A 25,118-nucleotide genomic window follows, 5' to 3' on the forward strand; every position below is an offset into this window, starting at 1 on the left:
GGTGCTTGGACAGAGTGGAATAAAACCAGCAGACATAGTTTCTATTCTAAAGCAGTGCCAAATTGCTGCAATGTTTTTCAACCTCTAGACCAAATATGGAGGTGGACTGTAAACTTGTAAACAATTTTTCAAATGAGACATGTCTAACAAGAAGTTGCTGTGGCCAAGAACGAAGAGATTACTGCCTGTGTTCTCCTCTAGGATTTTGATGGATTCCTGTCTCACATTTAGGTCTTTCATCCATTTTGAATTTATTTTTTTATATGATGTAAAAAAGTGGTCCAGTTTTATTCTTCTGCATGCAGGTGGCTGTCCAGTTTTCCCAACAGTGTTTGTTGAAGAGACTGTCTTTTTTTTCCATTAGCTATTCTTTCCTGCTTTGTTGAAGATTAGTTGATGATAGGGTCGAGGGTCCATTTCTCGGTTCTCTATTCTGTTCCATTGATCTGTGTTGTCTGTTTTTGTGCCAGTACCATGCTGTCTTGATGACTACAGCTTTGCAAAAGAACTTGAAGTCCAGAATTATGATGCCTCCAGCTCTGGTTTTCTTTTTCAACATTCCTTTGGCTATTTCGGGTCTTCTCAGGTTCCATAAAATTTTAGAATTATTTGCTCCAACTCTGTGAAAAATGCTGGTGTTATTTTGATAGGGATTGCACTGAATGTGTAGATTGCTCTGGATAGCATAGACATTTTCACAATATTTGTTCTTCCAATCCATGAGCATGGAATGTTTTTCCATTTCTTTGTGTCTTCCTCAGTTTCTTTCATAAGTGTTCTATAGTTTTCAGGGTACTGATCTTTTGCCTCTGGTTAGGTTTATTCCTTAGGTATCTTATGGTTTTGGGCACAGTCATAAATGGGATCGACTCCTTAATTTCTCTTTCTTCTGTTTCATTATTGGTGTATAGAAATGCAACAGACTTCTGTGCATTGATTTTATATCCTGCCACGTTGCTGAATTCCTGTATGAGTTCTAGGAATTTTGGGGTGGAGTCTTTTGGGTTTTCCACATAGAGTATCATGTCATCTGCCAAGAGTCAGTGTTTGACTTCGTTACCGATTTGGATGCCTTTTATTTCTTTTTGTTGTCCGATTGCTGAGGCTAGGACTTATGGTACTATGTTGAACAACAGTGGTGAGAGTGGACATCCCTGCAGTGTTCCTGACCTTAGGGGAAAAGCTCTGTTTTTCCCCATTGAGAATGATATTTGCTGTGGGCTTTTCATATATGGCTTTTATGATATTGAGGTATGTTCTTTCTATCCCTACAATGTGAAGAGTTTTAATCAAGAAAGGATGCTGTACTTGTCAAATGCTTTTTCTGCTTCTATTGAGAGGATCATATGGTTCTTATCTTCTCTTTTATTTATGTAATGTATCACACTGATTGATTTGCAGATGTTGAACCAACTTTGCAACCCAGGAATAAAGAAAGTAAAGAGAAAAAAAAATTGAAATACTAAACAATCGTGGGGAAAAAAACCAAAAACAATGAATTCTGTATGCTATATCCCCATCACTGGTTTTGCAGTTCTAAATAATGGGTAAACTTGGTCTTGGCTGGATGTTCTTGCTGATCTTCTGGGGGGGCATGTTCTGGTAATTCTCAAGTGTCTTTGTCCTAGGTGGAATTGTACCACCCTTGCCAGGGGGTCAGGCTAAGTAATCTGCTTCAGATTGCTCTATGTGGCTTTTGTTCCCTGAAGGCTTTCCAACACAGCTTTAGAGGATGAGAATGAAAATGGTGGCCTCCAAATCTCCAGCTCCAGAGCTGAGAGTTCTGGGCCCCACTTCTCAGTGCAGCCTGGGGGAAATCCAGTCAATCACTCCTGTCGATGCCTGGTAATTCTGCCATAGTCAAGCACCCCCGGTCTTCTTATGACCCCAAGGATCTTGAGACCACACTGTCCCGCCTAGGACTCCGCCCTGCTTTGCCATCTAAGCACCTTTCAGGCAGGGACGTCCCTCACCGGAGCAGACTTCTAAAAGTTCTGATTTTGCGTTCTGTTGCTGTATCACTTTCTGGTGCCGGCTTATGGAGGCTCCCTCCCCCTGAGGTTTATCTTCCCATGAATCTCTTTGGATTCACTTCTCTGCACCTTCTACCTTGCAGAAAGTGGGCGCTTTTCTATTTTTAGAGTTGCATTTATTCCTTTTTCAGATCTCTGGTTGAGTTTGCAGGTGTTCAGAATGATTTAATAGCTAGCTAGGTGAATTCCTGGGACCAGACTAAACTAAGGTCTCTTACTCCTGTACCATCTTGGAATGATACTCTCTTTTCTCATGTTAAAGTATTTATAAAGTCAAATAAGTAGTCAGAAATTTCCTTTTTATGCACTGAATTTAAGTAATGGCAGATAGGTAATCTTGGTGTTTAAGAGCTTAGAGTACTTATCTAATGGAAAAAAATTTGTAGTCACATTTTAAAAGCTGAAAGAAGCAAATGAAGTTAATTATAAAAATATAATGTAACTCAGTATATCTACCATATTATTTTTGAATGTATTCAGTATTTTTTAAATTAGCCTTTTTTATACTAAGTATTTTTAATCTGGTATATATTTTACACTTAATGTGGATCTCAGTTCCTTCTTTCAGTTACTTGGAAAAATTAATGAATCACTCTGTGTCTCAATATCCCAATTTTAACAATGGCAACAGTTACAAAAATTAAATTAGATAATATATGACATGCCTGGCAAATAATAAGTGTTACATAAGTCTTAGCTACTTTCTTTAAAAAGGAAAATAAGTTCAAACAGGTGAATGTGGCAATAATGACCACACTGCCGTAAGGCAAAGATCATATTTGAGGGATTAAATTGTAACCCTTAAACACTCATCTCTTTTCCTTGGACAATGCTAGACACACACACATCTCTCCAACTCCTTGTTTTAATTATTTTTAAAAAGAAGCAAAATCATTATTGGTTCATCAATTGTGACTCATGTACAACACTAATATAAGATGTTAGTAACAAGGAAAACTGGTGGGGGCATCTGGGAAATAAATATCTTTACTTTCTACTCAATTTTTCTGTAAATTCAAAACTACCCTAAAAAGTAAATTCTGTTAATTAAGAACATGCCAAAAAGGCAAATGCCATGACTACTATTAGTTCTTGCTACATCTTAGTTGTGACAGAATCCATCACTGAAAGTGGTAGCATTATTAAAGGTATCAATAAGAGAAGTTTATAGTTAAAAATATAGCTTAATGTTTTCTCTTTTAGTAGTCATTCATTATCCACCTCTTTTTAAGTAATATATGGAAAGCTTAAGCATGAAAAGGTCATTTTTACTCCATGGTCATTGGGGTGGACAGTGGGCAATTATTGGTGGCATTCTGATGCTAATGGCAGAAATACTCCATATATTTTTATACACTATTGCCAGTTTTGAGAATATTTTCTTTTCCTAATTTCAGGTTGGGTGGGACTATATCAGCATACAAGATAGTACCAGATGAAATAGAAGAAATCAAGGTATAGTATGCCATTTTTCATCTCTAAGAAGACTTAGTATCTCGCCGGGTAGGTGGGGGAAGCATTGCTTTTTCTTTATACTATTTAATTTTGGGGTGTGTTGGGACCTCATTTAATTCACAGTTATCCTATTTGAATTAGAAAATATAATAATCCCTATCAGATTTCAATTACCATTATCAATGCATTTCTATGAAAATTATTTGGAAGATCAAACAGGAGCACTTCATGTGAAATTCACTGAAAAGCTACTTAAGAAACACCGTATATAAGTATTAGTGTGCATAATGAATAATCTTTCTATCTTGTTTTAATTTATTTTCCCTGTAAGCTTTCGCTAATTACAAATAATACCAGTCTTGTAGAAAATATTTTCTGGTTCCATTGAAAACACAGTATGCCAATTGTAATTTAAAATTTATAGTACATTGAATGAAAATGTGACCTTACTCTTTGAAAATTACATAATCTGCATTCTTCTGTTTTTAACATTTTACTCAATCCTATGGACTGTTAGTCTTCTGGCATATCATGTGGCCCTTCCCCAAGAGCAATTTACAATCTAAGAACTGAACTTACTATCTATTATATAAATAAAATTTAATGACTGGAAAGCAATAGTCAAGGATAACAATACTGAGTTAAATTGTTAACAATGACATTTAAAGATCAGAACAAATCATCAAGCTTGATTTTATCAAGCTTTCCAAAATCGAGTTCAATAAATTTAAATCTTAGTTAATAATTGTTCATTTGCTCACATTATTTTCAAATCAGTTAATGTCATTGGTCTTTATTATGTAATATACTGTTAGTTTCAATATGTCTGGTGTTCTGGATAAGCAATACCAGAAATTAATCCAATAATTATATTCTAGCAGAAAAAGAAAAACAGGAGTGTGAAAAAGTTCATTCGAACTTGATAAATTCATAAAATACTTTGAGAGAATCCTTAGGTACAATCCAGCTTGTGTTGCTATTAACTTAAAGAGGAGATACAAGAGAAGGAATAAGTTTGAGAGGAAAGAGGGTAAGTTTTAGACTTACTAAATTTGAGGTCCCTCTCAGGTAACCAAATACCCATTAATTTGTTGGTTAAATCAGCCAGAACCTCAGATCAAAGATAATTTTATCTTTCAGTTGATATTGGGATTTGTCCTTACCAAAGAATTACTTGAGGCCGTGCTAGTTAATGGAATCACCTAAAAATTATTGCAGTAATAGCAATAGACCAAAACTGTTGACCCATCCAAGAACCAAAGGATTCGTATATTTTTTTATTAGTTTAATTAATTAGAAGAAACTTTGCCTATTTTTTATAGTGACTTTTCTCTAAAGAAGTAATTTTTTCATTGTGTTTTTTGAAATTCTAGAATTATAAGAGTTATCCCTCAGTAGATTCCTTAAAAAAAACATGATTCATGGATGACATTACTATATTATTTTTTAAATTAATTACTAGTATTACATCTAAAACATCTTCAGAGAGTTTGAAACCTGAGGCATAAATAATATGAAATTGATTATTGTTTCAAAAGTGTTGGAAGCAAACCTGTTATAAAATATTTCATCAGCATTTTTTTTTGATGGCACCATTAGCATTTTCAAACTGAAATCAGATATCTTCTTGTTTTGATTGGAGGAAATGTGAAACATCTGGTTGCAATGTTCATTTTAGTTTGTAAATAACTCAGTAATTTTCAATTATCTGAATAGTACAATTGAGTTTAAATTTGAAATACATCCACAATATACCATGTGTAAATAAATATGCATGTGTATTTTTATTATTAAAATATGATTAATAAAACATAATTCGGTTTTTACAAAGTATGGTAATCTTCACAATATTTCTATCACCAGAAATTATTATTTTGTTCATACATAGTTTGAATTAAGCATTTATTGATTGATTACAATAAATTACCACATAGTGAATGCTTGGCCAAAAGCTGAAGGGATAAAGTGAAAATGCTTTCCTGGCCCAATCATGACCATCTGTTCCACCCAATACCCTGAGTTATTATTTCACATTCCTTTTATTTATTTTTATACACTTCCCTAAATATTATGATTTATTCATGTTTGAATTTTATATGAATTGAATCACAGTGTATGCATTCTCTCGCGCTTTCCTTGGTTCAGCACTGTAGGATTTATTCATATTGTTATCTATAGCTAAGATTTTGGGGGGTTTTTTTGTTCTTTTTTTGTTTTTTGGTTTTTTTGCTGTAAAATACTCCATTGTGCCACAAATTATTGAGACATCCTACTCTTGATGGACATTCACCTTGCTTCCATTTGGAGCTATTATAAAAAATGATGATATAAAATCTTACAAAAGCATCCTGTGTAAGAGTCTCTTTGAGGTATATACTGAGAAATGGAATTCCTGAGTTTTAAGTAATGTGTATTTTCAACTTTTCTGTATGAAATCAAACTGTTTTCCACATAGTTATGGCAGGTATACTACCACCTTGGTTGTATTTATTTTAGATAGAAATATTTAAATATTAATTCTTTATCTGTAATTTATATCGGGATGACTAAACTTACAAAATATTTTTCGAATGTATCTTTATTTTCCCAGCCCAATTTATTGAAAAAACCAATTTGTCCCCTACTGGTTTGAATTGCCTCATTTATCATATACTAAATTTTCATATGCCTCAATACACACATACACATACATAAGTCTTTCTTTTCCTGAACTTTTATTTCATCAATCTATTTATTCCATTGCTAGCACCATCCTGTTTTGGTTATAATGCTTTTTAAAAAATAACAGGAAAGGTTTGTGAATTTTTTTTTTTTATACTGTTGACTCATATATTAAGTTTATCAAGTTTCAAAAGTATTCCTACTGAGGAAACTTGTGGTTCTAGCCAAGATCCAGTAGCTCTGTTCTTCTCAAATCTTCTCTTTTATAACTCAAAATTCCTGGACATTACAATATAAACAAGTATAGAAAGACTCTGAGGGTAGGAGGAAGAAATCAGTCTTTCTAAGGACTTTAGGACTTGAGGAATGACACAGCAATGAGCTACGTAGATTTCCTTTTTGCCTCCTATTTAATCTCAACAGGACACTGATGAAGGCTCCAATCTGGAAACACCAACAGGCACAGACAAAACAAAACAAAAAACACCTTGGAAAGCCTGTCCTTCAAGCCATAGGACCCAGCACAATGCATGTAGAGTAAATAATGAACTGTTTAAAAAGCAGGAAGTAAAGGGTGACTAAATGGAAGTAAATTTTCTGCATTTCACTTGAAATTATAAATGTTAAAACCAGTAGACAGCGATAAATTATATTTGTAATTATAATATAGAAAGCATCCACTCAAAGCAACCACTAGAAGCAATGTACAAAACAATATACTCAAAACGAGGACAAGGGTAGACTAACAGAACAAAAGCCTTTGGTAATACCTTACTCCAGCCAAACACCAATGGGGAAACTACTTAGCTCCCCCACAGTTTTAGCAGAGCCGAACAGGAAGCTGATCTTCCACCTCACTCCTGCTACCCCCAGAAGCAAAGCTTTGAATCCCTCCCCTGGTAGTGTTTATTGACAGGGCTGAGGAAGGAGTTCTTCAGACACCCACACTCCCACAAAATAGGCAGTGCTCTGATTTCCCTGCTAGGATATTGTAGATGGGCCTAGTGGGTAGTTGATCTTCCATTAGCTCAGGGGAAACAGGGAAATGTTCTGCTTCCTATAGCAAGGTATTGTTAGTGGAGTCTAGTGATGAGCTGAGTCTCTACCCCTATCCAGCAGCAGTAAGACTAAAGAGACAGCACATGGTGGAGCTACTCACCACTCTCCTTTACCTTCCCTTTCCTATGTCTCTGAGGCCTATAAGGGAGGTTTGACTCCATCCCTGTCTGCATCAATAAGACTAAATGAGATGGGGATAATTGATATTCCATTCTCAGTAAGCATTAACCATCTACTTACCGCCTTGGTTGTCAGCAGGGCCCAGCAATGAGCTGAACATCTACCCCTACTATCAATAATATGGAGCAAGGTGTGCCCCACTTTTTGACAGAAAGGTCTTGGCAGGGCCAAGAGAGGACTTAAACTTTTATCCTACTGTCTTTAATGAAGCAGTATGAATGAGTGCCTCAATTTTGCCAGAGTGGTGTCAGGGGGGATCCACAAAGAAGCTGAACATACATATTTATATTGCCCTCATACACTACTATAACAAAGGGACATCTGCTAAAAAAGAAGATTAAATAAGATCTAGAGTCTCATAATATCCAAAATGTCCTGGGTACAGTAAAAAATCATCATACCAAGAACAGGGAAAATCACAACTTCAGTGGGGAAAAAAACAGTCAACAGATACCAACACAAAGATGAATCAGATGTTAGAATTGTCTGACAAAGGTTTCAAAGCAGTTATCATAAAAATGCTTCAACAAGCAATTACTAATTTTCTTGAAACAAATGAAGAAAATAGAAAATTACAAAAGGGAACAAAATGTTAATTATAGAACTGAAAAATACAATCACCAATATAAATGGCTGATTGGGGGAGGGTGGTTAAATACGGTTCTGCCAGAAGGAAGTGGAACATGTTTCAAGTGCTGATATAAAGAACTGTCAATCACAAAGTCCAAATCCAGTTAAATTATTCTTCAGAAATGAAAGGGAAATGAGGACACATTCAGACAAAAGAAAACTTTAAGAATTTGTCACGAAAACCTACCCTGTGTGAATGGATAAATAAATTCTCCAAAGAGAATTGGAAAGAAAATGAAAAAACTTTAGATTAAGAAAGTAAGAAAAAGGAAAATGGTAACAGAAGAAGGCTTGAAACTTCGGAAAACAGCAGAATGGATAAATATAGTAGACTGTCTTTTCTTACAGTTTTCTTAAGTCACATTTGAGGGTTGAAGCAAAAATTTTAATTCTATATGATATGGTGCACAATGCACGTAGAGTAAATAATGAAGTGCTTAGAATGCAGGAAGTAAAGGGTGACTAAATGGAAATAAATTTTCTGCATTTCACTTGAAATTATAAATGTTAAAACCAGTAGACAGCGATGTTATATTTGTAATTATAATATAGAAAGCATCCACTCAAAGCAACCACTAGAAGCAATGTACAAAACAATATACTCAAAAACACTGTAAATTAAGATGGAATCCTAAAGTTTGTTCAAGTAATCCCCAATTAGGAATGAGAAACAAGACAGAAACAGAAGACAAATCATAAAATGACACGTTTAAGTCCTAAGATGTTAGTAATTGCCTTAAATATAAATAATTTAAATATGCCAGTGAAAAGACAGAAATTGATATAATGGGTTTTTAGAAATGATACGATGTTTATCATTCTCAAGAAACTCATTTCAAAAACAATGACATAAGTAGATTGAAAGTAAAAAGATATATTATGAAAATATTAATTTTTAAAGAAGAGGAACATTCTCAAGTCAGTAACCCGTATTTCTTTCTCAAGAAACTAGAAGAAGATGAGCCAGATATTGTCAAAGCAAGAAGACAGGTAATACTCAAGAACTGGTATCAGTGAAATTGAAAACAGTAAAACAATGGGGGAAAAATCAACAGAATAAAAAGCTGACTCTTGAAAACTCGGTAAAATTGATACATACTAGACTAACAAAGATAAAGGAGAAAAGATAAAATTACTGATACCAGGATTGAACAAAGACTATCACTACACATTTTCCATCAGTTAAATGGATAATTAGAAAATTCTATGAAAAACTTTATACTCATAAATTAGACAACTTAGCAGAAATGGACCACTTCCTCAAAACCCACAAACTACCAAAATTAACGAAGATCAAGTAGGTAATCTGCGTAGTCTTATAACCATAAAAGAAATTAAATTCATAATGAAAAATCTCCTAAAAAACAAATCTGCAGGCCCAGATGGTTTTACTGGAGTGCTCTACCAAACATTAAAAAAGAATTGACATCAATTTTAGTCAGTCTTTTCCAGAAAATAGAAGGGGAGGAAATACTACCCACCTTATTTTATGAGGCTAGTACTACTCTACTAACAAAATCAGAAAAACATAGTACAAAAAATAAAAACTGCAGACCAGTATTTATCATGAACTCAAAATCGACAGATATTACCAAATCAAATCCAACAAGGTATAAAAAAGTTATACACCACTACCAAATGGAATTTATTTGAGGTATGCAAAACTTGTCCAACATGAGAAAAGCAATCAGTCTAATCCACCATATCAACAAGCTAAAGAAGAAAGATTATATCAGTTGATGCAGAAAAAGCGTTTGACAAAATCTAAAATCCATTCGCGATAAAAAAAAAAAACTTCCAGCAAGCTGGTAATATAGGGAAACTTCCTGAACTTGATAAAGAACATCTACAAAAAACTTATTGCGAAAAACATGCTTAATAGTGAAAAAAATACAAATGCTCTCCTCCCAAGATCAGGAGCAAAGGAAGGCTGTCTGCTCCCACTACTTTTTTTTAACTGAGTACTAGAAGTTCTAAGTAGTACAATAAGGCAACAAAAGTATTAAAAGGCACAAAGTTTGGCAAGTAAGAAACAAAACTCCCTATTTGCAAATTATGTGTTTGTCTATATAGAAAAAAGCATCTACAGAAAAATTCCTACACCTAATAAGTCAAGTGAGTTAATTTGGGAATGTAAGATCAACACGCACACACAAAAACTCCAGTTGCATTTTTATAGGATCACAACAGTTGGAAACTGAAATTTAAAACAATACTATTTACCATCACTCCAAAGAAAGTTGAATACTTAGGTATACACTGAAGAACACACATATGTTAATCTGTATGCTGAAAACCATAAAACACTAAAGAAATAAAGGGACACCTAAAGAAATGGACAGACAAGCTATGTTCGTGAATTGAGAGATTGAATACACTAATGATATCAGTTCTTCCCCATTGATATATAGGTTTATGTAATTGCTATCAAAAACCCAACAAGTGGGGGCGCCTGGGTGGCACAGCGGTTAAGCGTCTGCCTTCAGCTCAGGGCGTGATCCCGGCGTTATGGGATCGAGCCCCACATCAGGCTCCTCGGCTATGAGCCTGCTTCTTCCTCTCCCACTCCCCCTGCTTGTGTTCCCTCTCTTGCTGGCTGTCTCTATCTCTGTCAAATAAATAAATAAAATCTTAAAAAAAAAAAAACCAACAAGTTTTTTTGTAGGCATACAATTATGTAAATTTATTATAGAATTATATGGAAAAGCCTAGTTCCTAGAACAGTTAACACAATTTTGAAAAAGAACAACAAAGTGGAGGGCGCCTGGGTGGCTTAGTCGTTAAGGGTCTGCCTTTGGCTCAGGGCGTGATCCCGGGGTCCTGGGATCAAGCCCCGCATCAGGCTCCCTGCTCCACTGGGAAGCCTGCTTCTTCCTCTCCTACTCCCCCTGCTTGTGTTCCCTCTCTCACTGGCTGTCTCTCTCTCTCTCTGTCAAATAAATTAATTAATTAATTAATTAATTAATCTTAAAAAAAAAAAAGAACAACAAAGTGGAAGGACTATCCAGTGATACTCTCTCCAGTAATGAGGTTTACAGTAATCAACATAGTGTAGTATTGGCAGAAAGACAGACACATGAAACAGAATAGACAACCCATAAGACTTGCATGGATATGTTCTCTATTTTTAAGATTTTATTTATTTATTAGAGAGGGAGAGAGCTTGCACAGGGAGAGAGTTTGCACAAGCAAGGGAAGCATCAGGCAGAGGGAGAAGCAGGCTCCCCGCCAAGCAAGGAGCCCGATGTGGGACTGGATCTCAGGACCCTGGGATCATGACCTGAGCCAAAGGCAGATGCTTAACAAACTCAGCCACCCAGGTGGCCCCACAGATATGTTCAATAGATTTTTTAATAGAGCTGCAAAAGCAATTCAGTGAATAACCTTCTCAACAAGTGATGTTCAACAATTAGATATCCATAACCAAAAAAAATGAACCTCAACCTACATCTCACACCTTATACAAAAATTAACTCAATTTTAGCCATTCTGACTAGTGTGAGGTGATATCTCATTTAGTTTTTATTTGTATTTCCCTGATGATGGGTGATGTTGAGGATCTTTTCATGTGTCTGTTAGCCATCTGGATGTCTTCTTTAGACAAATGTCTGTTTGTGGGGTGCCTGGGTGGCTCAGCCATTAAGCGTCTGCTTTGGCTCAGGTCATGATTGCAGGGTCCTGGGATCAAGCCCCGCATTGGGCTCCCTGCTCGGCGGGAAGCCCGCTTCTCGCTCTCACACTCCCCTTGCTTGTGTTCCCTCTCTTGCTGTCTCTCTCTGTCAAATAAATAAATAAAATCTTTAAAAAAAAATGTTTGTGCGTTCTGCCCTTTTCTTAACTGGTTTATTTGTTTTTTGGGTGTTGAGTTAGATAAGTTTTTTATGGATTTTAGATACTAACCCTTTATCAGATATATCATTTGCAAATATCTTCTGCTATTCCATAGGTTGCCTTTAAGTTTTTGTGATTGTTTCCTTCACTGTGCAGATGTTTTTTATCTTGATGAAGTCCCAATCGTTTATTTTTGCTTTGTGTCCTTTGCCTCAGGAGACATATCTACTAAGAAGTTGCTACAGTTGATGTGAAAGAGGATACTTCTGTGTTCTCCTCTAGGATTTTGATGTATTCCTTTCTCACATTTAGGTCTTTCATACATTTTGAATTTATTTTTGTATGTGATGTAAGAAAGTGGTCCAGTTTCATTCTTTTGCATGTTGCTGTCCAGGTTTCTGAACAGCATTTGTTGAAGAGACAGTCTTTTTTCCATTGGAGATTTTCTCCTGCTTTGTTGAAGATTAGTTGACCATATAGTGATGGGTTCATTTCTGGGTCTTCTATTCAGTTCCATCGATCTGTGTGTGTATTTATGCCAGTACGATACTGTCTTGATCACCATAGCTTTGTGATGTAACTCAAAGCCTGGAATTGTGATGCTTCTAGCTTTGCTTTGCTTTTTCAAGATTGCTTTGGCTATTTGGGGTCTTTTGTGGTTCCATACACATTTTAGGATTGTTTGCTCTAGGTCTGTGAAAATGCTGTTATTTTGATAGGGATTGCATCAAATATGTAAATTGTTTTGGTTAGTACAGACATTTTAACAGTATTTGTTCTTCCAATCCATGAGCCTGGAATGTTTTTTCCATTTTTGTGCCTTCTTCAATTTCTTTCATCAGTTTCTTACAATTTTTAGTTTAAAGGCCTTTCACCTCTTTGGTTAAATTTATTTCTAGGCATTTTATTCTTTTGAATGCAATTTTAATTTTAAGATTTTATTTATTTATTTGACAGAGAGAGAGATAGCCAGCGAGAGAGGGAACACAAGCAGGGGAGTGGGAGAGGAAGAAGCAGGCTCCCAGCGGTGGAGCCCCATATAGGGCTCGATCCCAGGACTCTGGGATCACGACTTGAGCTGAAGGCAGACGCTTAACAACTGAGCCACCCAGGCGCCCCTGAATTATCTTATTCTAATAATTTTTTTGGTGCAGTATTAGGGTTACTATATATAGTATGTCATCTGCAAATAGTGATAGTTCTGCTTCTTCCTTTTCAATTTGGGTACCTTTTATTTCTTTTCTTACCTAAGTGCTGTGGCTAAGGCTTTTAATATTATATCAAATAAAACCAGTGAATGTTGACATCCTTGTCTTATTCTTGATCTTAGATAAAAAGCTTTGAGCTTTGAGCTTTTGAGTATGATATTTGCTCAGTCATTAAGGGTCTGCCTTCGGCTCAGGACGTGATCCCAGAGTCCTGGGATCGAGCCCTATGTGGGGCTCCACTGCTGGGAGCCTGCTTCTTCCTCTCCCACTTCCCCTGCTTGTGTTCCCTCTCTTGCTGGCTGTCTCTCTCTCTGTCAAATAAATAACTAAAATCTTAAAAAAAAAAAAAAGGAATAAGATAATTCAGTAAAGATTCAGGATATGAAATTATTTATACAAAGATCTGCTGAATTTCTATACACTAAAAATGAATGATCGGAAAAAGAAATCAAGAAACAATCCCCTTTACATTTTTGAACGTTTGATGGTATTCACCAGTGAAGCTGTGGGATCTTGAACTTTGACTTTGGGCGATATTTTTGATTACTGATTCAATCTACTTACTTGTGATCACTTTATTTTTTTTTCTATTTCTTCCTGATTAAGTCTTGTAAGATAGCATGTACCTAGGAATTTATCTTTTTTTTCTAGGTCGTCCGATTTATTGGCGTGTAATAGTTCATAGTAATCCTTTATGATCCTCTGTAATTCTGTGGTATAAGTTGTAACATCTCTTCATTTCTGATTTATTTGAGCCCACACTCTTTTTTTTCCTAGGGGAATCTAGCTTAAGTTTTGTCAGTTTTGTTTCTTTTTGGCAAAGAACCAGCTCTTAGTTTCATTGATCTTTCCTTTTGTCTTTTTAGTCTTTATTTATCTCATCCTGTTATTTATTATATCCTTCCTTATACGACCATTGGACTTGGTTTGTTCTTCTTTATCTAGTTCTTTCATATGTAAATTTAGATTGAGATTTTTCTTGTTTCCTCAAGTAGGCTTGTATTGCTATGGATGTCTCTCTTAGAACTGCTTTTGCTGGTGCAGTAGATTTTGGTATTTCCTTTTTTTATTTTCATTTTTCTCAAGGTTTTTTTTTTTTTCCTTTTTACTTCTTTGATAACTCAGTGGTTCTTCAGTAGTATGTTGTTTAGTCTCCATGTATTTGTAATTTTTTCCAGTTTCTTTCTTGTAAGTGATTTCTTTTTTCTTTTTTTTCTTGAATAATCCCTGTCTTTATTTGTTTCTTTTGTTTTTTGGTTTGTTTTTTTTTTTTTGGTTTTTTTAAAATATTTTTTATTATATTATGTTAGTCACCATACAGTACATCCCCAGTTTTTGATGTAAAGTTCCATGATTCATTAGTTGCGTATAACACCCAGTGCACCATGCAATATGTGCCCTCCTTACTACCCATCACCAGCCTATCCCATTCCCCTACCCCCCTCCCCTCCAAAGCCCTCAGTTTGTTTCTCAGAGTCCATAGTCTCTCATGCTTCACTCTCCCCTCTGATTATCCCCCTTTCTTTATTCCTTTCTTCTCCTACCAATCTTCCTAGTTCTTATGTTCCATAGATGAGAGAAACCGTATGATAATTGTCTTTCCCTGCTTGAATTATTTCACTTAGCATTATCTCCTCCAGTGCCGTCCATGTTGCAGCAATGTTGAGAAATCGTTCTTCTTGATAGCTGAGTAATATTCCATCGTATATATGGACCACATCTTCTTTTTTTTATTTTTTTATTACATTATGTTAATCACCATACAGTATATCCCTGGTTTGTTTTTTTTTTAATGATTTTTTATTATATTATGTTAGTCACCATACAGTACATCCCCGGTTTATCCCTGGTTTTTGATGTAAAGTAGGATGATTCATTACTTGCGTATAACACCCAGTGCACCATGCAATATGTGTCCTCCTTACTACCCATCACCAGCCTATCCCGTTCCCCCACCCCCTCCCCTCTAAAGCCCTCAGTTTGTTTCTCAGAGTCCATAGTCTCTCATGCTTCATTCCCCCTTCTGATTACCCCCCTTTCTTTAAACCTTTCTTCTCCTACCGATCTTCCTAGTCCTTATGTTCCATACATGAGAGAAACCATATGATAATTGTCTTTCTCTGCTTGACTTATTTCACTCAGCATTATCTCCTCCAGTGCCATCCATGTTGCAGCAAATGTTGAGAAATCGTTCTTTTTGATAGCTGAGTAATATTCCATTGTATATATGGACCACAACTTCTTAATCCAGTCATCTGTTGAAGGGCATCTCGGCTCCTTCCACAATTTAGCTATTGTGGACAGAGCTGCTATGAACATTGGGGTGCATATGGCCCTTCTCTTCACTATGTCTGTATCTTTGGGGTAAATACCCAGTAGTGCAAATGGCTGGATCATAGGGTAGCTCAATTTTTAACTTTTTAAGGGACCTCCACACTGTTTTCCAGAGTGGCTGTACCAACTTGCATTCCCACCAAAAATGTAGGAGGGACCCCCTTTTTCCACATCCTCTCCAACAATTGTTGTCTCTTGCCTTGTCAATTTTTGCCATTCTAACTAACGTAAGGTGGTATCTTAGTGTGTTTTTGATTTAAATTTCCCTGATGGCTAATGATTTTGAACATTTATTCATGTGTCTGTTAGCCATTTGTATGTCTTCATTGGAAAAGTGTCTGTTCATATCTTCTGCCCATTTTCTGATTTATTTGTTTCTCGTGTATTGAGTTTGAGAAGTTCTTTGTAGATCTTGGATACCAGTCTTTTATCTGTAGTATCATTTGCAAATATATTCTCCCATTCTGTGGGCTGCCTCTTAGTTTTTTGACTGTTTCCTTGGCTGTGCAGAAGCTTTTTATCTTGATGAAGTCCCACAAGTTCATTTTATCTTTTGTTTCTCTTGCCTTTGGAGATGTGACATGAAAAAGGTTGCTGTGGCTGATGTCATAGAGGTTGCTGCCTATGTTCTCCTCTAGGATTTTGATGGATTCCTGTCTCACATCGAGGTCTTTCATCCATTTAGAGTTTATCTTTGTGTATGGTGTGAGAGAGTGGTCAAGTTTCATTTTTTTTGCATATAGCTGTCCAATTTTCCCAGCACCATTTATTGAAGAGACTGTCTTTTTTCCACCAGATGTTTTTTCCTGCTTTGTCAAAAATTAGTTGCCCAAAGAGCCGAGGGTCCATTTCTGACTTCTCTATTCTGTTCCATTGGTCTGTCTGTCTGTTTTTGTGCCAATACCATGCTGTCTTTGTGATCACAGCTTTGTAGTACAGCTCGAAATCCGGCATTGTGATGCCCCCAGCTTTGTTTTTCCTTTTCAACAGTTCCTTGGAGATTCGGGGCCTTTTCTGGTTCCATACAAATTTAAGGGCTATTTCTTCCAGTTCTTTGAAAAATGTCCTCGGTATTTTGATCGGGATAGCATTGAAAGTGTAGATTGCTCTGCGTAGCATGGACATTTTAACTATGTTAATTCTTCCAATCCATGAGCATGGAATATTTTTCCATCTTTTTGTGTCTTCTTCAATGTCTTTCAAGAGTGATTTGTAGTTTCTAGAATATAGGTCCTTTACATCTCTGGTTAGGTTAATTCCAAGGTAACGTGTGGTTTTTGGTGCTATTGTAAATGGGATGGATTCCCTAATTTCTCTTTCTTCAGTCTCATTATTCGTGTATAGAAATGCAACTGATTTCTGAGCATTGATTTTGTATCCCACCACATTACTGAATTGCTCTATAACTTCCAATAGTGTGGGAGTGGATTCTTTTGGGTTTTCCATATGGAGAATCATGTCATCTGCGAAGAGAGACAGTTTGACTTCTTCTTTGCCGATTTGAATACCTTTTATCCCTTTTTGTTGTCTGATTGCTGTTGCAAGGACTTCTAGTACTATGTTGAATAATAGTGGTGAGAGTGGGCATCCTTGTCATGTTCCTGATCTTAAGGGAAAGGCTTCCAGCTTTTCCCCATCAAGAATGATATTTGCTGTAGGCTTTTCACAGATGGTTTTTATGAGATTGAGGAATGTACCCTCTATCCCTACACTCTGAAGGGTTTTAATCAGGAAAGGATGCTGTATTTTGTCAAATGCTTTTTCTGCATCTATTGAGAGAATCATATGATTTTTGAATTTTTCTTTCTGGATAAAATCTAAGACACTGATAGATTTGCGAATGTTGAACCACCCTTGCATCCCAGGGATGAATCCCACTTGGTCATGATGGATAATCCTTCTAATGTACTGTTGGATTCTATTAGCCAGGATCTTGTTGAGGATTTTGGCGTCCATATTCATTAGGGAAATCGGTCTGTAATTCTCCTTTTTGATGGGGTCTTTGCCTGGTTTGGGGATCAAGGTAATATTGGCCTCATAGAATGAGTTTGATAGCTTTCCTTCTGTTTCTATTTTTTGAAATAGCTTTAGGAGAATAGGTATTATTTCTTCTTTGAATGTTTGGCAGAATTCCCCAGGAAAACCGTCTGGGCCTGGAGTTTTGTTTTTTGAAAGGTTTTTTATCACTGACTCAATCTCTTCATAGTTAATTGGCCTGTTTAAAAAATCAATTTCTTCCTCTTTCAGTCTTGGTAGTTTATAGGTTTCCAGGAAGTCCTCCATCTCTTCCAGATTGCTTAATTTATTGGCATAACGCTGTTGATAAAAGTTTCTAATAATCCTTCCAATTTCATTGGTGTTGGTTGTGACCTCTCCCTTTTCATTCATAATTTTATTAATTTGGGTCCTTTCTCTATTCTTTTGGATAAGTCTTGCCAGTGGTCTGTCAATTTTATTTATTTCAAAGAACCAGCTTCAGGTTCTGTTGATCTGCTCTACTGTGCTCCTGGTTTCTAATTCATTGATTTCTGCTCTAATCTTGGTCAACTGCTTCCTCGTGCGTGGATTAGGTCTGTCCCACTGTTGCTGTTCCAGCTTCTTGAGGTGAGAATATAAAAACTGCATTTTAGATTTTTCTATTCTTTTGAGTGAGGCTTGGATGGCTATGTATTTTCCCCTTAGGACTGCCTTTGCAGTATCCCACAGGTTTTGGACCATTGTGTTTTCATTCTTGTTGGTCTCCATAAATTGTTTAAACTGATTTTTGATTTCCTGGTTTATTGAATCATTCCTGAGCAGGACGGTTCTTAGTCTCCAAGTGTTTGAGTTTCTTCCAAATTTTTCCTTGTGGTTGAGTTCCAATTTCAAAGCGTTGTGGTCTGAGAATATGCAGGGAATAATCCCAGTCTTTTGGTATCGGTTGAGACCTGTTTTGTGTCCCAGAACATGGTCTATTTTTGAGAATGTTCCTTGGGCATTAGAATAGAATGAGTATTCTTTGGTTCTGGGGTGCAGTGTTCTATGTGTATCTATGAGGTCCAACTTGTCGTGTATGGCATTCAAAGCCCTTGTTTCTTTGTTGATTTTTTGCATGGGTGTTCTGTCTATTTCTGATAGTGGAGTGTTGAGGTCCCCTACTATTAACGTATTTTTATCTATACGTCTCTTTATTCTGGTTAAGAGTTGGCTTGTGTATCTTGCTGCTCCCCTGGTGGGGGCATATATATTTATAATTGTCATATCCACTTGTTGGATACATCCTTTAAGAATAATATAGTGCCCTTCTGTGTCTCTAACTATAGTCTTTAGTTTAAAATCCAATCTGTCTGATATGAGAATTGCTACCCCAGCTTTCTTTTGAGGTCCATTGGCATGGAAGATGGTATTCCATCCCTTTACTTTCAGTCTGGATGTATCTTTAGGTTCAAAATGAGTCTCTTGTAGACAGCAAATGGATGGGTCATGTCTTTTTATCCAATCTGAAACCCTGTGGTGCTTTATGGGAGCATTTAGGCCATTTACATTGACACTGAATATTGAGAGAGATGATTTTAATGATGCCATGATGCCTGTAAAGTCTTTGTTTCTATAGATTGTGACTTTCTGTTCTGTATCACTCTTGGGGCCTTTTTACTTTTATAGAACCCCCCTTAATATCTCCTGTAGGGCTGGTTTCATGGTTACAAAATTGGTCAATGACTGGCGATTCTGGAAGGTCTTTATCTCTCCATCAATTCCGAATGACAGCATTGTTGGATAAAGGATCCTTGGCTGCATGTTCTTCTCTGAAAGAGCTTTAAAAATGCCCCCCCACCCTTTCTCTCATTCCAGCCCTTTCTCTCATTCCAGGTCTGTGTAGACAGGTCTGACGTAATTCTGATACCTTTGCCTTGGTACATGAGAAATTTCTTTGCCCTGGCCGCTTTCAATACCGTATCCTTAGATCTAATATTTGCAAAATGCACTATGACGTGATGTGGCGTAGGTTTGTCACGGTTGAGCTTGGGAGGGGTCCTCTCTGCCCCTTGGACATGAAAGCTTGTTTCCTTTGCTAGATTAGCGAAGTTTTCAGCTACAATTTGTTCAAATATCTCTTCTAGACCTCTGTTTTTCTCTACCCCCTCGGGGATGCCAATGATTCTGACATTGGAATGTTTCATTGAGTCAGTAATCTCCCGTAACCTACATTCTTGAGATTGGATTTTTTTGAGCCAAGTTTCTATTTTAGCTTTCTCTTCTACTAACCCATCCTCCCATTCGCTGATACGTTCTTCTGCCTCATTCACCCTGGCTGTCAGAGCCTCTAGTTTTGACTCCATTTGATTCATAGAATTTTTAATTTCTCCCAGATTCGCTCTCATTTCCGCCCTTAGAGATTCTATATTCTCATTAACATTTTCGTTAAGACTTTTTTCAAGTCTACACATCATCTTGACCATTGTTACTCTGAATTCCATTTCTGATAATTTGGTTACATCCATATCCATTAGTTCTGTAGCAGAGGCCACAGACTCATTTTCTTTTCTTTGCTGGGGGGGGATTTTTCCTTCTCGTCATTCTGATGAGGAGAGGTTGCGGGGTTGTCCAGAGCCAAAATTATTGACCAGGACCTAGGCAGTGTGCACTTGTTTTATAGGGACCTTAGGGATGTGGGCTTCTTGATTTGTCAGCCTGCCTTCTGGGGGAGGGGCCTGCCGCGCTGATACTCAGGCAACCCTGTTTCGGTAGAGTCTCCATGTCACCTGGGAGGGGGGATGGGGATGGGCACACTGTGAGCCGGTATTTCCAGGCTTTTGTTCTCTGATGGCTTTCCCTGGCGGTTTGTTGTGCCTCTTCTGAGAGTTAGAGCAGCAGTAGCCGAATCTCAGCTTTTGTCTCAGAACAGAGGGATCGCAGACCGTTCTCCATTGATGTTCTGGCCACTTTAATTCTGTTTCTGTTGGTGCTGCTCAACCCTGCAGTGTCCAGGGATGTGCGTCCCACACCCGGCATCCCAGCCCTTACTTCCAGGGCGGCACATCTCTGTCCTTTGTGTTTCTAACACCGCCAGACGCCAGCCGCTCCCCGTGCGCTCCGGAGCTCCGTCTCAGTGTAGCTCGCAGACTCTCCGAAGCTCCGGCCCTCAGACTGGTCGTGCGCATTCCCTGGCTCACAGTCTCAGTCTGCTGTCTTGCGGGTGCCAGTTCGCGAGTCCACCCTCTCCCCCGTGCAGGTGGCTACCGCTTCCCGGGCTCGAACGCGGCGGCTCCCTCCCCCTTCCATTTATCTTCTGATATCTGCGCGTGGTTTCAGGTTTCCCCGCTTCGTACCTCAGTACTCATCGCTGGAGATGTTCATTTGTAGAGGTCCAGATGTATCATCTTGCATCTCAGGCTGATTCCGTGGATGTTCAGGATGGTCTGGTACCTATCCAGTTCGACTCAGGGGACCAGCTGAAAAAGGGGTCCCCTACTCCTCTGCCATCTTAACTCCGAAAACCAATCCCTATCTTTATTTGGAACATAGGAACTCTGTATCTGATTTCTCGTTTGACATCATTGTCGTAGGAAAAGATGCTTTATATGATTTCAGTCTTGTTGAATTTATTTAAACTTCTCTTATGGCCTAACATGTGGAGTGTCCTGGAGAATGTTCTATGCACATTTGAGAAGAATGTGTATTTGCTTCTTTTGGATGGAGAGTTCTATTTAAAACTATTAAGTCCATCTGGTCTAATATGTTGTTTGAAGCTGATGCTTCCTTATGATTTTCTGTCTAGATGATTTATCTTTTGATGTAAGTAGGGTATTAAACATCCCCTACTACTATTATATTGCTGTCAATTTCCTCTTTTAGGTCTGCTAATATAATAGCTTTATTATTGTGGTGCTTCTATGCTGGGTGCTTATATATTTTTAAATGTTGTATCTTCCTGCTGCATTATCATTATGGAATGCCCTTCTTTGTCTTTTATGCAGTCTGTGTTTTAAAATCTTTTTTGTCTGATATGAGTATAGCTATACTATTTGCATTTGTGTGGAATATCTTTTTACATCCCTTCATTTTCAGTCAGTGTATGTCTTTACTTTTAAAGTGAGTCTCTTGTAGGATGTAGATGAGTCTTGTTTTTTCGCCCTTTCAGTCACTCTACATCTTTTGATTGGAGCATTTACTCCATTTACATTTAAAGTAATTATTGATTGGTATATAGTTACTGGTATTTTCTTCATTGTTTTCTGGCTGTTTTTGTAGTTCCTCTCTGTTTCTTCTCTCTCATGGTATGTTGTCTTTGTCAAGTGTTATGTTTAGATTACTTTTATATTATTTTTTGTATATTTACTATAAGTTTTTGCTTTGTGTTTACATGAGGTTCACATATAACATTCTAAGTATGGAGCTGTCTATTTAGGTTGATAATGACTTAAATTTGAACACATTCCAAAACTATATTTTTACAAAATCTCCCCAAGCTTTACATTTTTATTTTTTATTTACTTATTTTTAAGATTTTTTTATTATTATTATTTGGTAGAGAGAGCCAGAGAGCACAAGCCAGGGGAATGGCAGAGGGAGAGGGAGAAATAGGCTCCCCGCTGAACAGGGAGCCTGATGCAGTTCGATACCAGGCCCCTGGGATCATGGCCTGAACTGAAGGCATACACGTAACTAACTAAGTCACCCAAGTGCCCCAAGTTGTATGTTTTTAAAGTCACATTTACCTCTTTTTATTGTATGTATGCCTTAACTAATTATTTTAGTTTAATTTGTTACTTTTGGTTTTTACCCTTCATAGTAGATTCATAAGTGACTTATCTACTATCCTTACTATATATGTATCTTTTCTGGTGAGATTTTTACTTTCATATATTTTCTTGTTATTATTTAGTGCCATTTCTTTTCCATTTAAAGAATTCCCTTTAACATTTCTTATAGGGCCAGTTTATTGGTGATAAACACCTTAAGCTTTTGCTTATCTGAAAAATTCTTTATCTCTCCTTTAATTCTGAGTGATAATCTTGTCAGGCAGCGATCTCTTAGTTTGATTTCTCCTTTTAGGACTTCAAATATGTGATGCCACTTTCTTCTGACCTCAGGTTTTGCCTGAGAAATCTGCTGATAGCTTTATTGGGTTTCCCCTGTATTTAACAAGTTGCTTTTCTCCTGCTGCCTTTCAGATTCTCTCCTTATCTTTAACTTTTATATTTTAATTAGAATATGTCTTGGTGTGGATCTCTTTGGTTCCTTTTTTTCTTTTTTTTTAACTCTCTTGGCTTCCTTGACATGGATTTCTATTTCCTTCCCCGTGTTAGAGAAGTTACGGCAACTATTTCTTTTCTATCCCTTTCTGTCTCTCTCTTCTCCTTCACAAATGTTATTCCGGTGAATGTTGTTCTGTTGGTCTCTTAAGTTATCTTCATTTTATAAAATTCCTTTCTCTATTTGCTTCTCTGTCTGGGTGAGTGTTAATGCTTTTGTTTTCCAGCTCCCTGATCCATTCTTAATTTCAGTATTCAACTGTTGAACTCCTCCAGTATATTTTTCAATTCAGTTACTATATTCTTTAGTTCTGTGTCTTCTGTTTTTTTGGGTTCTTTTCCTGTGTCTTCTGTTTGGTACTTTCTTATATTTTCTATGTCTTTGTTAAAGTTTTCACTGCATCTTTCCATTCTTTTCCTGAGAGTTCATTGAGCACCTTTATGACCATTATTTTGATTTCTTTATCAGATAATTTATTTTCTTGTTATTACATTTAAAATATAAATGTCTCTTAAATAAGCATCTTTGTACTTTTTCTGAAACACTTGTTTTTCACTTACAGCATGTAGGCAATTTACATTATTATAATTATTAAAATAGTTCTTATTATTTGTTTCCTATTTGGCTCATTAGTTTCTGTCTCCTTTTTTGTCTTCCTTTAGATTAATAGAGTAGCTTGTATCATTTAGTTTTTTCCTTTTATTAATTTGTTAGTTACATATATTTTGAGTGGTGTTTGTTGTGGGGTTTTGGGGATTTTTTGCTGGGTTTTTTTGGTGATTTATCCCAGGGTGCATTATAATATGCACCTGTTACCTTTTTAAATATTAATCATTTGTTTTGCCATTTCTCATAGTAACTTGGGGAGATTTTTAAATATTGCTTTTGACTATCGCTTCTTCCCATTCTGTTTTCTCTTTTTGCGGTTTACTTATACAGATAGTAGACCTTTTGAAAGTACGTCTCACATATATGGTTTGTCCTGTTTGTTCATTCTTTCTACTTTCTCTATATCAGTTTGTACCTTTTTTGTTTGTCTTTAATATTCTTACATTCTACATTCTACAGCATTTTTCCTTTTGACCTGTTTATGTTCTTTAATCCTGATAAATCTACCCATTTATAGATCTGAGTTCCAGCATATTGTAATTTTATGTGCTAATGTGTCCGTTTAATTTTTTCTAGATTTTTATTTTCTGTTGAAATTTTCCATCATTTCATCTATTTTTTTTAAACTTTCTTCTGTTTTTTTGAATATATTCATTATGGTTTACTTTAAAGTTCTTGGCTGCAAACTCCCCATGCATCTGTTGTGGGGTTTTTCATCTGGTTTTTTTCCATCATAATATTGGATTCTATTTTCTTACATGCCAAATAATTTTTATAAATTTATTTTATACTTTAAAAAACCATTTTGTTTGTAGGTGACTTATCGTAGAATGTCTCCCTTTCTACCGAGAGGGAGAAAGTATGAGAAACTGATCACTCCAGTCCAGCCAGGAACTGATCTGGGTTAGAGCTGGGTTGAGAATAGTGGGTTTACATCCCTTTATTCCTGAGTGACAATAGGAGATTTAGCTCTGATAGTCATAGGGTCCAGCCTAGCTGACTTGCCTGTAGCCTAACCAATATAAGCCTCAAAAACTAGCAGATATCTTGAAGGGAAAACTAGCATTGTTCTATGGTCAGGCTTACTTCCCTAGCAGGTCTTTGTTTTTTAAGCACTATGAAGAATGCAAAAGATTTTACTCTGTCTTTAATCTTGTCTCATTTTACAGCCTTGTGTACAGCACCACGATCTAGTTCTAAGGAGAAAACAGCCATGTGTTCGAGTGTATTCAGATTTCTAATTTCTAAATGCCTAAAAGCTTTCTGGATTTTCCTCCCAGTAGAGTCTCTTCTCATAGAAAAGCTGATGATCAGCCCTTTGACCCAAATCAGCAAATACTCCCAGTAAGGATGGGTTAGTAGGTAGATGCAAAAAGCTAGAGAAGTTAGAGTTTAACTCAGAAATGTTTTCCCATTTCTAGAATTTTACTTTGTCTAATTTATTGCTTCTGTAGTTCTCCTATGTCTTTAAAGTAAGATTTTTGTAATTATCTGATTTTGTTTACTTGTTACTGTATGGTATTGACCCGCTGTGACCTACTGTATTCTGCCCCAAAGCAGAACTCATTTATTATATAATTTTAACTAATTATTGCCAGGATATAGAAAAACTGTTTGTTTTGTGTATAAATCCTTTATTTATGAAACACTTTTATTATATCTAGTAGTATATTAGTTGATTAAACTTTAATAAAGTGAAATTATAAAGTAAAATCCTGTTGCCAGAATTCTGGTTTGTTTGTTTAATGTTTGATCTATCAGGCACTGTTGTAAATGCTTTAAAAATGCTAACTTGTTTTAATTTTCATTAAAAAAATATGAGGTAGGTATTATTATTGTCTCTGTTCCTAAGTGAGAAAAATGAGGCAAACAGAGTTTAAGT

The 25,118-nt window shown here is 36.4% G+C and overlaps 1 protein-coding gene across 18 annotated transcripts in view; it reads left to right on the plus strand.

Annotated features, from left to right (window-relative positions):
- Positions 1-25,118, plus strand: part of GPHN (gephyrin) — a 603,483-nt gene that overhangs the window by 247,972 nt on the left and 330,393 nt on the right. For all 18 annotated transcript variants that reach the window (XM_087856022.1, XM_087856023.1, XM_087856025.1 and 15 more), the window contains one exon: positions 3,431-3,488. In XM_087856022.1, coding sequence (XP_087712148.1) covers positions 3,431-3,488 — 58 coding nt within the window. The remainder of the gene's footprint in view (positions 1-3,430; positions 3,489-25,118) is intronic.

Source organism: Ursus americanus, chromosome 26, assembly GCF_024610735.1.
Source record: "Ursus americanus isolate L20-20 chromosome 26, mUrsAme1.1.p, whole genome shotgun sequence".
NCBI classification, from domain to species: Eukaryota; Metazoa; Chordata; class Mammalia; order Carnivora; family Ursidae; genus Ursus; species Ursus americanus.